This window comes from Cladophialophora yegresii (genome assembly GCF_000585515.1).
Source record: "Cladophialophora yegresii CBS 114405 chromosome Unknown aczIN-supercont1.1, whole genome shotgun sequence".
Classification (NCBI taxonomy): Eukaryota; Fungi; Ascomycota; class Eurotiomycetes; order Chaetothyriales; family Herpotrichiellaceae; genus Cladophialophora; species Cladophialophora yegresii.
The window spans coordinates 219659-233714 of record NW_006913045.1 but is presented as its reverse complement, the minus strand read 5'-3'; the positions used below and the strand labels follow the sequence as shown (position 1 = coordinate 233714).

Here is a 14056-nt window from a genome sequence, read left to right as displayed (position 1 = left end):
TCCCACGAACACATGCTCGTCTGCATGTTCTGTGCATGCCGTTTCTGGCACCGCGCTCCGTCTCCTGAGTCCCCAACGCCTTGTCACCGCCGATGCAGTGTGACCTCGAGGAAGTCAAAGGGCAAGGGTCACGTGGAGCTGGCATGGCTCGAAGGCGTTGGGCTCAGAGGGATGAGCGGTGATCAGGAGACGAGGAGGCAAATTGGGCACACATGAAGGTGGTGGCAACAACCGTGCCTGGAGGGATCGTTTCCAGAGCCTTGCGTCACTGGAAACTGGGAGACTGGGAGACACAGCAACAAAGTGTCGGCCAGACTCGCTTCTTGGAAGATCTGATCCAGGCAGCTGTACGTGTAGTACAGCTGCCTCCAGCTTCGCCATCTCGCACTGCTCTTCCCATCATGCGACATATGCTGCGTGGCAGTATTTGCTAACACACCTCTTTTGCTACAGATTCTTGTATCACACCGTCTCGACCCGGCTGTTCTCAGCAGCACTGATTCCACCTCTCTTGCTGCAGATTCGTGTCCTCATCTTCCCCAATAACAGCCTTGGTCCGCCTCCTCCGCCACCTCCTTCACCCGAGGAGGCACGCCAGATCCGCTCCAAAGCCGCCTCCGACATCCTCTCTCTGATACCTCAACCGATAGCCCGAACGTTCTTCGCCGTCCATGGCGATGGTACCACAGAGATGATACGAGAGGAGATCGAGGAGAGGCTTCTGGGATGGACCGACGACGGCGAGATGAACATGTACCTCGTCTATGCGATCTTGGAGTACGTCGTCCTCAAACTTGTTCCTGAGATGAAGGACAAGACGCCGAGCGAGCTCCTCGCCGAGCGGGGTGTGGATATCCTCGACTTTGACATCCGAGAAGCCGAACGCGAAGGAGCGAGGGGGTAGGTGGATGTGAATGTGAACGGTGCTTAGGCAGTGCAATACCTAGTTGAGGGATATAGGATCAGTCCGTCACTTTCCAGGTACGAGAAATGAGAATCGTGAAGAATCTTAAAACATGTATTGTATGCTGTCCCGCCTTGAGTATGTCCACCTTGGTGTCCTTGACGTCTTCTTGTCTGCCTGTGCCTCTGTCCACCACATCTTTATCCTCTTCACACTGGTTTTCACTCCAAGTTGATCACTTTGCCGTTGACCAAGACGGTCCAAATGGACCCTTTTCTTCTGCTCTGCTCAGTTTGCTCTGGTCTCGTTTCCTCTCATCGTGAATTGCTAAAGGTCCTGTAACAGAGTCCGCGGCGCTGGGCCTGGGGTGGAGGCCCTCCTTCGAGCTCTCCTCTACTCGACTACTCGACTACTCGACTTGATGACTGAATGACTGATCGGAACGCAGAGTTCGCAGACAATACACAATCCCACTGCATAGACGCCCCCACTCGTCGAACTCTTTCTCTGTTCTTCTCTTTTCGGAACTTTCTGCTCTAACCTTGGTTCCCCCGCGGCCATTCAAGTCGATGCTTCTTGTCTCCCTGAGACTGAATCACGCGTGCTCAACTTTTGATCGCTCTTGCGCCTGCGCCTGCGCCTCGACTCAGTCCAGCCTGGAGGATGAAGAGGAAGTTTCGCTACCTGAACATTCAGCCAGCCAGTTGCGTCTCCATTTCAAACCATCGAGCCGCGTCATCTGTTTGCGATCCTGACGCTGAGGTACTGGCTAGCGAAGAAGGCACCCACGAGAGGAGGTGCTAGCAGGGAAAGAAAAAGAAAAATCAAAGGAAGGTGGATGACGCAGGTTAGTCAATCGTACGAGACAATATGAGGCAAGACGAGACTGGATGAGCTGACGAGACGAGATGATCAAAGGGCAGATGTTGCGGCGCGAAAGAAAGGACGAGAACATACGTGCTGTATTCGTGCGTGCGTAGATGTCGAGGATGTGAAGTCTCTACAGTCCTCTAGACTCTCACTCTCTCTCTTTCTTACTTGCACGATCATTCCCACATGGAGACGGACAGCTGGTTTCAACACTCAGGAGTCATGGCTGCGATGGAACAAGGTCACATGGTCGCAAGGTCACGATAGTGAAGGGGCTCAGAGGGAAGAGTTTCTCATCTCTTCTTACGTGCCCGTGGATGTATACTGCGTCGATGAATCTCTGTAAAACTGGGGAGATAGGCAGGCTGATCGAGGTGAAAGTGGGTGGCAGTGAGTGAGAGAGTGAGTGAGTTAGTTCCCTCCTCCTTCGTCCTCTTCATTCTACTTCTCTTCCTATCCTGCGTCGCTTGACTTACCCGCATTGCACTCTATCCTTTATTCGATGGCTGATCATCCTGTCTCACCTTTCGTGTCGGTTCTTGAAAGTGGCGCTCGGAGTCAGCGATCGACGACCGGCGAGCAGCTTCATATTCATTCTCGGTCGCCTTTCTGTACCTGTACTACCAGCTGATCCTTTCTTTTGTCCCTTTCCTTTCCTGCTTGCTCCTTTGAGACCGTCTCGTCGTCTGAGGTTCTCGTTCGTGCCTGGCATGAAGATCTCACTTCGCTCAAATTTTGTTGCCGCAGTAAAGGAGACTAGCTCGTGTTGAAGCTCTTCTCGCCGTTCTAGCTAGGCATACGTCTTTCGTGAGCATGCCTGCTGTCTCTCTGTCAGTGAGTCTGTCGAGCAGACAAGACTAGACCTTCGGGCCCCGTGATCCTGCGCTGGAAAAGGGTCATTGGTGTAATATCCACGAGCACAGCAGAGCTGGGGGCCACCCCTTGTTTGGCCGACGAATGTATTCCCCTCCCCGGCCTCAAGAGCAGTCTGTGCCAGCTCTGGGGTGTCTGCTGGTGATACTCATCATGCGTTCAGAGAGGAGTTACGTTTGCGAAAGCCAAAATCCCTGCTGCCGATGCGAAGGGGGCCGGGATTGCGATTGGTAAAGTCTCATACCAAATTGACTTTACGGGCTGTTTGCCTCTTCAGCGCCGCGATTGGAGAAGCTGATATACAATGAGCTTTTCAGCTCGTGAGCACAGGTAACAGACCATAGGGACTTGGAGTAAGCAAGTGCCGTAGTTCGAGGACCAGCTGTGACAGCCTGGCCTGCCACCAAATATGGACGACGGCCATCCAGTCATGTGGCAGTTCGAGCATAATGCCACGACATTGGTACAAAGGCTGAGGTATCTTTTCTCATCAGTGTCTCGAACGGACTTCTCCTTCGACAGAGCAGAGCAGAGCAGACCCGCCCCTAGCGTTGTATTTGATAGAGTCGTTTTGTCTCGTAATTCCTGGGGTTTCCGACACTGCATCTGGTGTGCAACCGAAGTTTTACACTGTTCGGGGACTGTTCTCGGCTGTGACAGACAAGAACCCCGGATGGAAACCTAGTGAGTGCTGGGTGGTAGAAGCGTGGCGAACGAGCACCTGCGCCCAGTGAGCAAGGATTGATGATGAACAATTTCAACATGCCAAAAGCAGACCCAGCTTCTGGCAGTCATAGTCTTCCGTCAAGGATCAGCGACGCCATTGACGTTTGATAGTCACTCCGAAGAAGAAAAGCAAGTGTACTCCTGGGGGAAGGAGACAATGATTTAGGTTACGCACGGTCAGAGACCCTTCTCTCCAGGTCCTGGCTACGTTGTATTCTTGATTGAGCGTCTTGCATCTGACGTTCTTTTTGGGCAGCAGACTGTCGCCTCTTGGTAGCCACTATGGTGTCGTCGGTTCTTGAAACCGGCTTCCACGCCCGCGGGCTAGTGAAAGTGTCAGGAGTGGAGGACAAGGTTCGCAAGGAGGATTGTTGCCGCGTGTCGAGGGTGTTTCTTCCTCGTGGTGGCAGTCACTGTCCGTATGTCCCCCGTATGATCGACAGGCACTCGCCCGTGTTCGAGGATCGACCCGTGGACTTGCGAGCCTCACTTCGTTCCGAGGTTGTCACACACGCTGCGAAGGGAAGCCTTACGCGGGATCGCCAGGATCTGCGATTGTCTCGCCTTGACGTTGAAACAATGTCTGCAAAGTTCTTTTGGACGTGCGTGCGTTAATCATTGCTATCTCAGAATGCCTCCCATGTGCTTGCGCGGTGGTTGTGTATGTTCTCCGAAGCCCTGCCCTCTCCCGCGCCGTGCTGGCAGCCGCGCCATCCCAACGACAGCACTATTTGTTGGCACAGCATTTGCCAGACGGCCATGAATCGTCATGCGTGTCAATCTCGCTCTTTACACGTTGCTGCATTCAGGGACATGAAATGCTAGTGGCTCCAAAGGTCAAGGTCCCTAAAAAAGAGTGCGAGAAGAAACGTTGTACATCCTCGAGCTCATCCATCCGTCGCCCACCACGCTCGTCGCCTGTACATCCACCTTGGACACTGCAACCCAGATCCTCGCTGCACATGTAAAGAGAAAAGGAAGCCAAATAATTCTGACGCGTATTAGGCATAGGCGTCGGACACGTCCACAGGAGTGGACAAGAAAAGAAAGGCAGCTGAAAACAAAACCGATTTCCCCCTGTGAACTCAAGTTGCTCGCCAGCATACTCTCCTTCTTCCCACATATACATGCCTTCGTACCAGAAAAAGGAGATTTGCCACGAGGCTGGGGTACTGTCTATGGCGGTGTCGTTGGGAGTCGTAGTCTGGTGGTGTGGCTGGAACCAAGAGAATTCGTAGAGCCAACTTTGCTCTGTGAGTCCGAAGCTGTTTCTCGTGACCGGAGATTGAAAGAAAAACGCAAACTCCTGCATCATGCTTTGTCCCTGAGCACGCAGTTGATGAAGGTCGTCACACTCCCTCGTACACGTATTTCGCCCTTTCTTCTCCAAATGCTCAACGCTGTTTAAGTAAAGGATTGTGAAGGAGGCTCGCTGTGGTAAAGGCTCGGAAGGATAGTCGCCAATGTAAACTGAAATTGATCCAACAAAGTTGAGGCGAAACGTCGCATCTTCAGGTGTGCACCTATGTCGAAATCCCGAGTATGGTCCTCTTCTTGGAGATGCGAGGACTGTCCATAATGTCGATTGGGTGCATACCACCGGGCAGCATTGGCGCAGCTGGACGAAGCAGCTTCATCTTCTGCATCAATTTCCCAATGGCTAGGTAGTCATCCGGCTCCGCCACAGTTGGATTCTGCTCAAGGAGCGTTTTGATAGCATGCAATGCTCGGATGTTTTCGTCTTCCGCCGGTGAAGCTGGCACACTGACAGGCGAGGCATCGGCAGACCGAGGCAGTGGGGGTGGCTGCATGGACGAAAAGCGTACTTGATCCGGGTAATGGATGTCGGGGACGCTCTTGTGTCGTTTCATCATCTGTCGAGGATCAATGGCAGTTGGACGAGGCTCTTCCGGCCCAGCGGTCGCCGCCGTGGTCGTCAAGGAGCGCACGGGCAGTGCTTGACGGCTGTTGCGCGGTGAAGACGGCCGCGATCCAGTTGTGTGACTCGGGGCGTGGGAAAAAGTTTGACTCCGGTGGCGACTTGTAGCTCCGAATGCCTCTTCTACACCTTCGAGTAGCTCCATGTCATCCTGATCTGTGCTCCCCTGGCGGGGGGACCTGGGAGATAAACCCGATTCTGCGGTTGCTTCTCCTGCATGATCCTTGAATTCTCCGTCCATGACCGAGGAATCATCGAAGGCCCTCTTCCCCTCTCCGAAATCAAAAAAGTCCTGGTTGCTTTCAATTTTGACGCCAGATTCATCCTCGTCTTCTTTGATGGCTGACATAGGAGGCGATACCAGGCCAGTAGAGGATGTAGGTGACCCATCAAGCGGGGTCTGTGTGAGCGAGGTTGTGCTGGAGTCCAACAGCGCGGAATCAGCGTCCGTCTTCGTTGCGACGAGGCGGTTCTTGCGCTTGAATTTCTCAAGCCAGTCGGTGCTTGAGACTACTGCTTGATCACTCCTGCTGAACGAGAATACTTTTGCCTGTTTCCTAAGATCCTCATCTGTGAAAGCTAGCCCTTTCCTTTGCTGGTTTTTGACCCAGTTTGTGAGGGTCTTCTCAAAGTCCGGCAGTTTCGCCTTGGACTTCTTGCCCGGGCTGGCACTCTCCTCCTTCGGCTGCGGATTCATGTACTTGTCGCGCTGGCGAAGGATCTTTGACACCGTGCTACACACCGTCAGCCCGCATCAGTGACCCAAAAGTGCGATCAGCATACCTCCTCTCTACATTGAACTTAGCTAGGCGAGGTTAGAGTCGGCCCAGGAGGAGGAGAGGTCACTTACCTCCAATTTGAGTCTGCTTCATGGTTGGGTTCTGCTCTGCTTCGATACACATCTGACGGCGTTCATCGTCAGTCAACTTGCGCCGAGATGTGGTCGTTTTGGCACTCGTTGGCGTCATGTCTGACGCTGTGCTTGCCGACAACGGGGTTTGCAACGGTCCAGCAGGTAGAAGGGGAGTGGTGTAACTCGGCTGGGGTTGGCTCGCTAGCATACTGGGCCATAACCCGCTGTGAGGCATGATTAGAGGCGGCGGCATTTGTGCGTGCGACGCAGCAAATGGTCCAGGCCGTGGCATGGCATATGCCGCCGGTTCCATCGGCATCGGCGCGGTGTGGTGATAGTCAAACTGCGGGAATTCGTGCATCGGCGACATGGTAGTCTGAGGGCTCGAGGAGTAGCCACCTGGGACGCCCATCCAGTTGCTCTGGCTGAAGCCAGAGTGGTGTGAGTCCTGGTGCTCCTGAGGCATATTCAACAAGACCTGCATTGGTGTTCAGGCCTGGGGGTGATACTGTATTGATCCAGCCGCCAATCCGATTTGTCGATGCATGCCAGTGACCTGGGTAATAGCCCCTTCGCAATGCAAGTACCCGGCGGCTCTAGAAGGCTGGTTTCCACGATCCCAGAGCCTCGAGGCTCTCAGGGAAAGAAGGTCTAGGCAGAAAGGATTGTACGAGATCGACCAGACATGAGTAGTGTCCACCTGGTGTCAGGCACGGAAGGAACTGAACAGCATATGATAAAGAAACGACCTCTCGAGGACGGGATTGTGGGGAGGTGCAGATGATGCGGATCCACGGTCGATACTGTGCAAGCCCACACTCTCTGCAGGCGAGCCGACGAATTGAGGAGGCAATATCGCACGGGGGGGCTTTAGGCCGGAGCAGGGACAGGCTCGAGAAAAGGCTCGGACCAGGGCTTGCTTGGAGGCGCGAGGGGGGTAACTTTGGGCCGCAGGTGGTTGAAGCAGGGCCGTTGTATGGCGGTTTCTGATATCACTCTTGTCTCGTTTGGATTGCGATGCTGCAAAGAGCGTCAAGGTCGTGTCGCCTGCCGATTCTCGAGAAGCCCGCAGCAGGTTATGCTCGAGGGGCCACTGAGAGAAAGTGTAGATATGCTTCGAAGGGGTCGTTCCGCAGGGGAGAGGTTCCGACTGCCCACTGCAGCTGCAGGCCTGCAGCTAAAACGTCAGGGCGGCAGGCGAGCCTATAAAGCAGAGGCCTAGCGGTAGTCCGCGAGAGGAACGGGCCTACAGTCCTCTTGCCGATTAGTAGGGATTGGCATGGAGGGGAGGGGAAGCTTGGGCAGGTTAGGGCAGAACAGGGCATCGGCCGCCCAGGGATGTACGCACCGTTTTGCTAATCCGTCGTCGCCTGGACCCGCCTGCTCAATCCCTGCACGCCACCAAACATGCACCCGTGCTGTGTAGTGTTGACAGCCGTCGGGAGAAATTGGCCGTTTAGTCCTGATCGTCACCCGAAAAGGATAGATCGACGGCGTCCGAGGTCCTACTGTGTAGTGAAGGCCGAGAACGTGGTCGGCACAGGAGTTCAATGCCTGCTCGACGGAATGCTCAAGTGACGAGAGTTGAGGCCGGCAGGAGTCAGGAAGATAGACAGCGAAATGAACGGGGAGAGTCGTTTGTACAAATGTAGACTCGCTCTTTAGACACTAGGACCATGTTGGCTTCGTCCCATGTCGTGCGTCTCTCCATACAAGAAGAACTCGAGCTTTGCAATGCCCCACGCTGCTCGCAAAGCAGTCGGGGCGTCGAATTACAAGCACACGCAAAGGGACAATGCAAGATACTGCTCAATGAGTCGCCGCAGCCCGAGCAATAAAGGCTATGGCGCTCCGCCTAGCTTCGTCCCTATCCTTGAGCGGTCCGCTGCCTACCGAGGAGGGACGCGGGGCGATCCCAAAGCCACCATGATTATCTGGCCCAGAGAGGATCTCCCATCTGCTCAATCGCATGGTTGGAGTGTACAGACGAGGAGTACATCTCAAGGACTGGCCCCAGTAGTCGTGGCGTAAGCCAGTTAAGGTTGTGGCCACGGAGTTCTCTTCGTCGACCCTGGCCATTTGGTATCGTACAGTACGGACAGCGAACATGACGATACGACTCCTGCCCGCGGATGTATTTTTTGTACTTGTGTATGATCTGATTTAGCCGTGGGGGCAGCCAGAGTCTGGAGATTCACCGGCCGAATCCAGTCCAAAGATGCTTCAGACGGGGCGTGGGTCGCAGGACGATGTGGGCGGATGAAGGTTGGTTGGTGAGTGGGTGGTGAGGGACAAGTGAGTGGTAGGTGAGATGTAGGCGAGTCGTCAGGCACTGAGGAGAAACGACAGCCAGGGCAGCTACTTCCCCCATTTTGTGCAGCGACAACTGGCTCGCCGTGCCCTCCACCCTCTCCACCACTCCGCGCTGCCAGAGAAGCCAAAGCCCGTTCGGGCAGAAAGGTAGAATTTCACCCGATTTGGGCGGCGCCAGAAACAATATGCAGCAATAAGGCAGGGGACCAACAGGCACCGCGAAGCCCCCGCGGGCGTCATGGTTGGCTGGAAGGGAAGGCCTCGGCGGCAAGAAAAGGCTGAGAGGAACAAATGAAAATATTGACGTAGCCCGGTGGAAATGGGCAGGCCTGACTGCTCCAGGTGCTGCTACAACACGCCCAAAGCGGCAGGCTCGAAGCTTCCTCGCAAGTCACGACGAAATGAGCAGTGAGCGCCAATCGTCATACTATATACTGTCGTTGCTTCGAGCATCATCTCTTGAGAGGCTACAATCAGTAACGCGGAATACAATGGAGTTGTCCCATGTCCGATGAAAGTACTGTAGGTCAACGAGTGCTCGTGCAACCAGAAGTGATCATGACTGTACATGAGCAATTAGACGAAGATGAACAGAAGACGTCCATCACTGCTTGGTACGTCGGCGTTCGACGTCTGCACAGTAGTGATTAGCTCGCACTGTCGTCTACTAACGCTCGTTAGTCGAGCAGCAACTCTGAACCCGGCGCTGACTGCGACATTCTTCCTTGACACCGTAAAGTGCGCACGGTCGAAGTACTTTATTTCTACTTGGAGCTGCGAAACAGTGATGTTACTACTTCCTCTTTCTTTCTAGATCGCGAACACAAGGTTTCCACCCGCGCTCGAGCTGTACCTGATCTCGCGAACCTGAAGACGGGATAGTCTCGGCTATGCTCCGGACGCCGTCGTGGCGTCCCTAAGTGGGTGGGAGAAATGTGGGAAGCCGTGGTGCACGAGGAAATCACCAGCGGAAGAGCATGTCATCCACGGTTCGTCTGGAGCACCCGAGGATATAACGACGTCCTCGCATTGTCATGCGCGCAGCTTTGCTTTGCTCAGAAACCCGAGAGGACCACGCAAATGTGAATCCGTAAGAGGACTTGTTGAGACGTCTGCTGGCGCGGTGTGTGGGCCTACCTAGCGTGTGCGACTTAACCAAGAGTGACGCAGCGTTTGACAGATGCAGTAGAAACCCTGCAGGTTGGCGCATGCTGCCATGGCATGGAAAGAGCCATTTCAAGCCGTGGTATGCAGGCCCTGAGGAGTTGCTAGAACTCACTCTGCACTTGGGTTTGACTTTGGCCAGCGTGATGCGCCCGGAAAGCGCCTGCCGGAGCCGCCAAACGTGCTCTCGGCGTATCGAAGGCCGTGCTGACCCTCCATCAAGATATCTTCCATCCACAGTTACCCTACACGGTACTCCCGTCCACGTCCTTTATGCATATGGAACAGCACGAATTTGCAGCCCAGATTCGTGTCGCATCGTCCTCGCAACTCGTGCTCAAAGCCACCTGCAAGCCCTACTTTGACAGCGGAGAATTGAGCGTTGCGCTCATGCCAGGGCACACCACTAACTCCAAGCCACGGTGCACAGTACTGTGCAACCCCTGCTGGCAGCTGCGTCTCTGAGCGAGCGTCTCCATCTTGATCCACTCCACCCTCATTGGGACACTGGAGCCGCCATAAAGTGTCAGAGCCCAATAGATCTTCCCTCCTGGCCTCGATTTTATTCGCTCGGCGAAGACCTTTTCTACCTTGCCGCACGCCAGCCTCTTCTTCCTACCGCTGCGGTGGATGAAATTGCTTGACTCCACGAAGGGGAATAAGGAAGTGGAGTCCACCGCTACTCGACTTCGAATCTTCGAATACATAGCGTGGTGCAGCCCGTAGGCGGGCGGTTCGAGATGGGGTGCTTTATCCGGCCTGCATCTGGATTTTTGAGACAGGCTTGCAAACTAAGCGAGATGGCGTGAAATCGTTGCATCAGCACGGTCCTTTTCAAACGGTTGATTTGCCATACAACTGTGGCCGTTCATGCTGATCGATCAATCAAGGATAACAGTGTTCGAGATCTGACGACGCGGGATGGCGGGAGGTTCAGCATCTAGCCTGTCGCGCGGGGAAGTGGTCCGCGGCCGACGGTGTTAAACCTTGCAGCGACCTTGATTCTTAAATGCAGCGTCTTGGAATGCTGATAGGCCTCGGGCATCATCAAGCCGAAACACAAGGCCGAATGATAACGATCACTTTTTGATAATGGTGACTGAGGAAACGAAGGTGAGAAAGATGCGGATCAATGTTGTAGGAGCAAGTGGTCGGACTTACTAATGTCTTCATCTGCCAGCTCGTGTGCGAGGCCGACTCGTTGTGGTTGGTGCTTGACAGAGCGCCCATAGACGATCGCGTGCTTGAACTGCTCGACGATTGTCTTATGGATAGCATTACACTGAGGAGAATGTCAGTAAGCGAGATTTCGCAGGATGGTTGTCTCAGCTTACAAAGTCCTCGACCGTTGAAGCGTTCTTTCTCAAGACGACGGGAGCAGTATAGTCGGGCTGTTTGCCTTTCGGCTTCGTGTAAACCCGTTTGAGCTGCAATTTCTCCCACATTTGTTCCAGCAGCTCGTCAATGTTCCAGCCATGCTCGGAGCTGATCGGAACAGCATTCGGAATCCGATAGAGCAAATCCAATTCCTCTATCGTTATGGAGTCGATTTTGTTGAGCGCATAAATCACCGGAATGTAACTCCTGCTCTTCGCCTCAAGGACGTCAATTAAATCGTCTATTGTAGCGTCACACCGGATCGCAATGTCAGCTGAGGAGATACGGTACTCGTTCATGACAGCTTTGATCTCGTCATGGTCAATGTGGCTGAGCGGGACAGTGCTTGTGATGTTCAGGCCGCCTTTATCCTTCTTCTTGAAGACGATGTTGGGAGGCTCCTTGTTGATTCGAATCCCGAAACCCTCCAACTCGGACTCGATGACCCTCTTGTCCGTGAGTGGCTTGTTGACGTCGAGGACGATGAAGATTAGATGGCAGGTCTTGGCGACTGCAATAACCTGACGACCACGACCCTTGCCGTCTTTGGCTCCCTGGATAATACCGGGCAAGTCGAGCATTTGAATCGCCGCCCCGTTGTACAAGACCTGCCCAGGTACGGTGGTAAGGGTCGTGAATTCGTAAGCCGCGGCCTCGGAGTGCTGGCCCGTCAAGCGACTCATCAGGGTTGATTTTCCGACGGAGGGGAAACCAATAAAGCCAACCGAAGCCACGCCAGTCCTGGCCACGTCGAAACCACTGCCACCTCCACCACCCGAGGATGATGGTGTCAAGAGTTCTCGCTTCAATTTTGCCAGCTTTGCCTTCAGCTGGCCCAAATGGAAAGAGGTGGCTTTGTTTTTCTGAGTCCGAGCCATTTCGGACTCGATCTCCTTGATCTTGTCTACCGTGGTCGCCATCGTGAGGGCGTAAGCAGTGGCTCGATGGGGACAATTACCGGTCTCGGAGTTGTTCGAAATGAGGAAGGAGATGGATGTTGATGAGTAGGGGCGAGCGTAGAAAAGGAGAAGCGGGATCCCTGAGACCTAGAGACGGGACAGGAGGCGCAGATGGAAGCCACGTTCAAAAGAGTCAATAGTCGTATGCTGTGTGACAGTCCTTTGCGCTCGAAGAAAATCCAGGTTGCGTCATTGGTGGGAGAGAAGCACGAGATGGGTGTTCAGGCAGGTTTGCCGAATCCCTCGTGGGTGACAGAAGGTAGAAGGCAAGTCGTAGCGAGTCCCGGCTACAGATGCTAGTGTGGCTTCCTCGATGCTCATTGATCAATGATGGCGCCATCACTGATCAATGAAAGGAGTCGCTGCTTGAACCATTTATTGTATGAGCCATGGTTGAGATTCCAAGTAGCGTTAGGAGCCTTGTTCTTCTTTAATATATGTTCGGATATCATCTCCTTCCGCAGCCTTGCTAGACCTCGTTGTCGCCTCTTCCCACATAATATCGGGTTTTCCTGTCTTGCTCGTTGAAATTTTTGTGTCGCTGCTCGCAAAGTGCTCAGCCTAGCCTCCACCAATCTCGATCGCCCAATGGCTCCAGTTCTGACCGCCGACAAGCCCGAACCACCCGCGCCCTTGCCGACCCCATTGGTCTCGCGACACGAGGCGATAGGTCACGCCTCCATCTGCGGAATGGCGGTCTCCCGGAAGTGTCCCCTCGAGCACATTTCCGTGAGTCAGAACAACAGGAATATCGCTTTGTGCTGTCTTCTCCGCAGTGTGTCATGAGACTGCGCCCTTCGTGCCAGTGGCCTCGGCGAGAATGATACAAAGGTCTACTGTATTCTCCCACGACTACCAAGTGCTTGCATGCAGTGGGACTCCCTTGATTGTGCACCTCTTATCTAACGCCTGATTTAGGTCGCACACCGCTCCCGTTGCTTGTTTCTTTGCTCATCGCTCTGCCCTCATTCACAATTGTCTGTCCTTTTCCCTACGCTTTCTCCCTATGAAAAGTTGGCATCTACCATATTTTCCATCGATCATACCACTGCGTGTCCGCTATGCTATCATGCCAACTGCTGCCGAGCTCGGCTGGCTCTCACACGGCCCATCTCCAGCTCTACCCAACTCAGCATCACACTAGCCTCAGTGTCATCAACCCTGAGGACGACTTCCACCATCTTGTTCAAGCGCTTTCCGACGTGCTTGGGCCTTCTTCGGGCATAAACTCAGAGGACGTCGACGAGAATGACTTGATTCGGCTCATGCAACAGTATACATCCCAAGAGAAGCAATGGCGTCACTACGCCTTTGCAGACTTAAGCCGGAACTACACACGCAACCTTGTGGACGAAGGGAACGGCAAGTCCAACTTGCTGATTATTGTGTGGAATCCCGGACGATGTAGTCCAATCCACGACCATGCAGATGCGCATTGTGTGATGAAGATCTTGAAAGGCAGTCTCAAGGAAACACTGTACGCCCTACCCCAAGGTGCGACTGAACTGGGCGCCTCGAACGCCTCGAGCGACGTGTCAACTCCACCACAAGTCGTCAAAGAGACCTTATACTCTCAGAATGAGGTCACGTATATATCGGATAAGATTGGTCTTCACAGGATCTCCAACCCGTCGAATGACGAGGTGGCAGTATCCCTCCACCTCTACACACCACCTCATGCGGCCAATTTCGGCTTCAACCTCTTCGACGAAAAGACAGGGAAGCCTACCCACATCAAGCAAGCCGGCTTCTTCTCAGACCGAGGAAAGCCCATCGAGAAGTGCCTCTTCGGGACTTTCTGAGCTTGGTCCTCTGCGATTTGCTCAGGACAGGTGTCCTTCATAAGGAATAGCCCTGCCTATCGGCACATTCCAAAAACGACCCTGCAAAGATTGCCGCACAGGTCTCAAGGCGTCCCGGATATGACATGATGAAGAAAGGTCTTTACCCCCAAGCGTCGGACCCTGTGGGCGGATGGAGATTGTCACGAACATAGATTCCTGTGTATGGCGAGTCCATTTTCCATAGGCGTCGATCAGGCGTCTGTGCATGTCCAAGTTGCCTCGAATTGCGATATT

General features: G+C 53.9%; 4 protein-coding genes across 4 annotated transcripts; 2 read left to right on the top strand and 2 right to left on the bottom strand.

Moving 5' to 3' along the window:
• Positions 1-212: 212 nt before the first annotated feature.
• On the top strand, positions 213-904 carry A1O7_00085 (uncharacterized protein; the record flags this gene model as incomplete). Its single annotated transcript, XM_007754127.1, has 2 exons — positions 213-347; positions 425-904. The coding sequence occupies 2 exons, from the start codon at positions 213-215 to the stop codon at positions 902-904; spliced, it is 615 nt and encodes a 204-aa protein (XP_007752317.1).
• A 3992-nt stretch (positions 905-4896) lies between these two features.
• A1O7_00084 (uncharacterized protein) lies at positions 4897-6631 on the bottom strand (the record flags this gene model as incomplete). Its single annotated transcript, XM_007754126.1, has 3 exons — positions 4897-6046; positions 6096-6117; positions 6163-6631. The coding sequence occupies 3 exons, from the start codon at positions 6629-6631 to the stop codon at positions 4897-4899; spliced, it is 1641 nt and encodes a 546-aa protein (XP_007752316.1).
• Positions 6632-10721: 4090 nt separating this feature from the next.
• On the bottom strand, positions 10722-11939 carry A1O7_00083 (ribosome-interacting GTPase 1; the record flags this gene model as incomplete). The annotated part of the gene is made up of 3 exons (XM_007754125.1): positions 10722-10741; positions 10804-10924; positions 10977-11939. 3 exons carry the CDS (start codon positions 11937-11939, stop codon positions 10722-10724), a joined length of 1104 nt encoding a protein of 367 aa, XP_007752315.1.
• A 1100-nt stretch (positions 11940-13039) lies between these two features.
• Positions 13040-13780, top strand: A1O7_00082 (cysteine dioxygenase; the record flags this gene model as incomplete). Its single annotated transcript, XM_007754124.1, has 1 exon — positions 13040-13780. The coding sequence occupies one exon, from the start codon at positions 13040-13042 to the stop codon at positions 13778-13780; it is 741 nt and encodes a 246-aa protein (XP_007752314.1).
• Between the last annotated feature and the right edge of the window lie 276 nt (positions 13781-14056).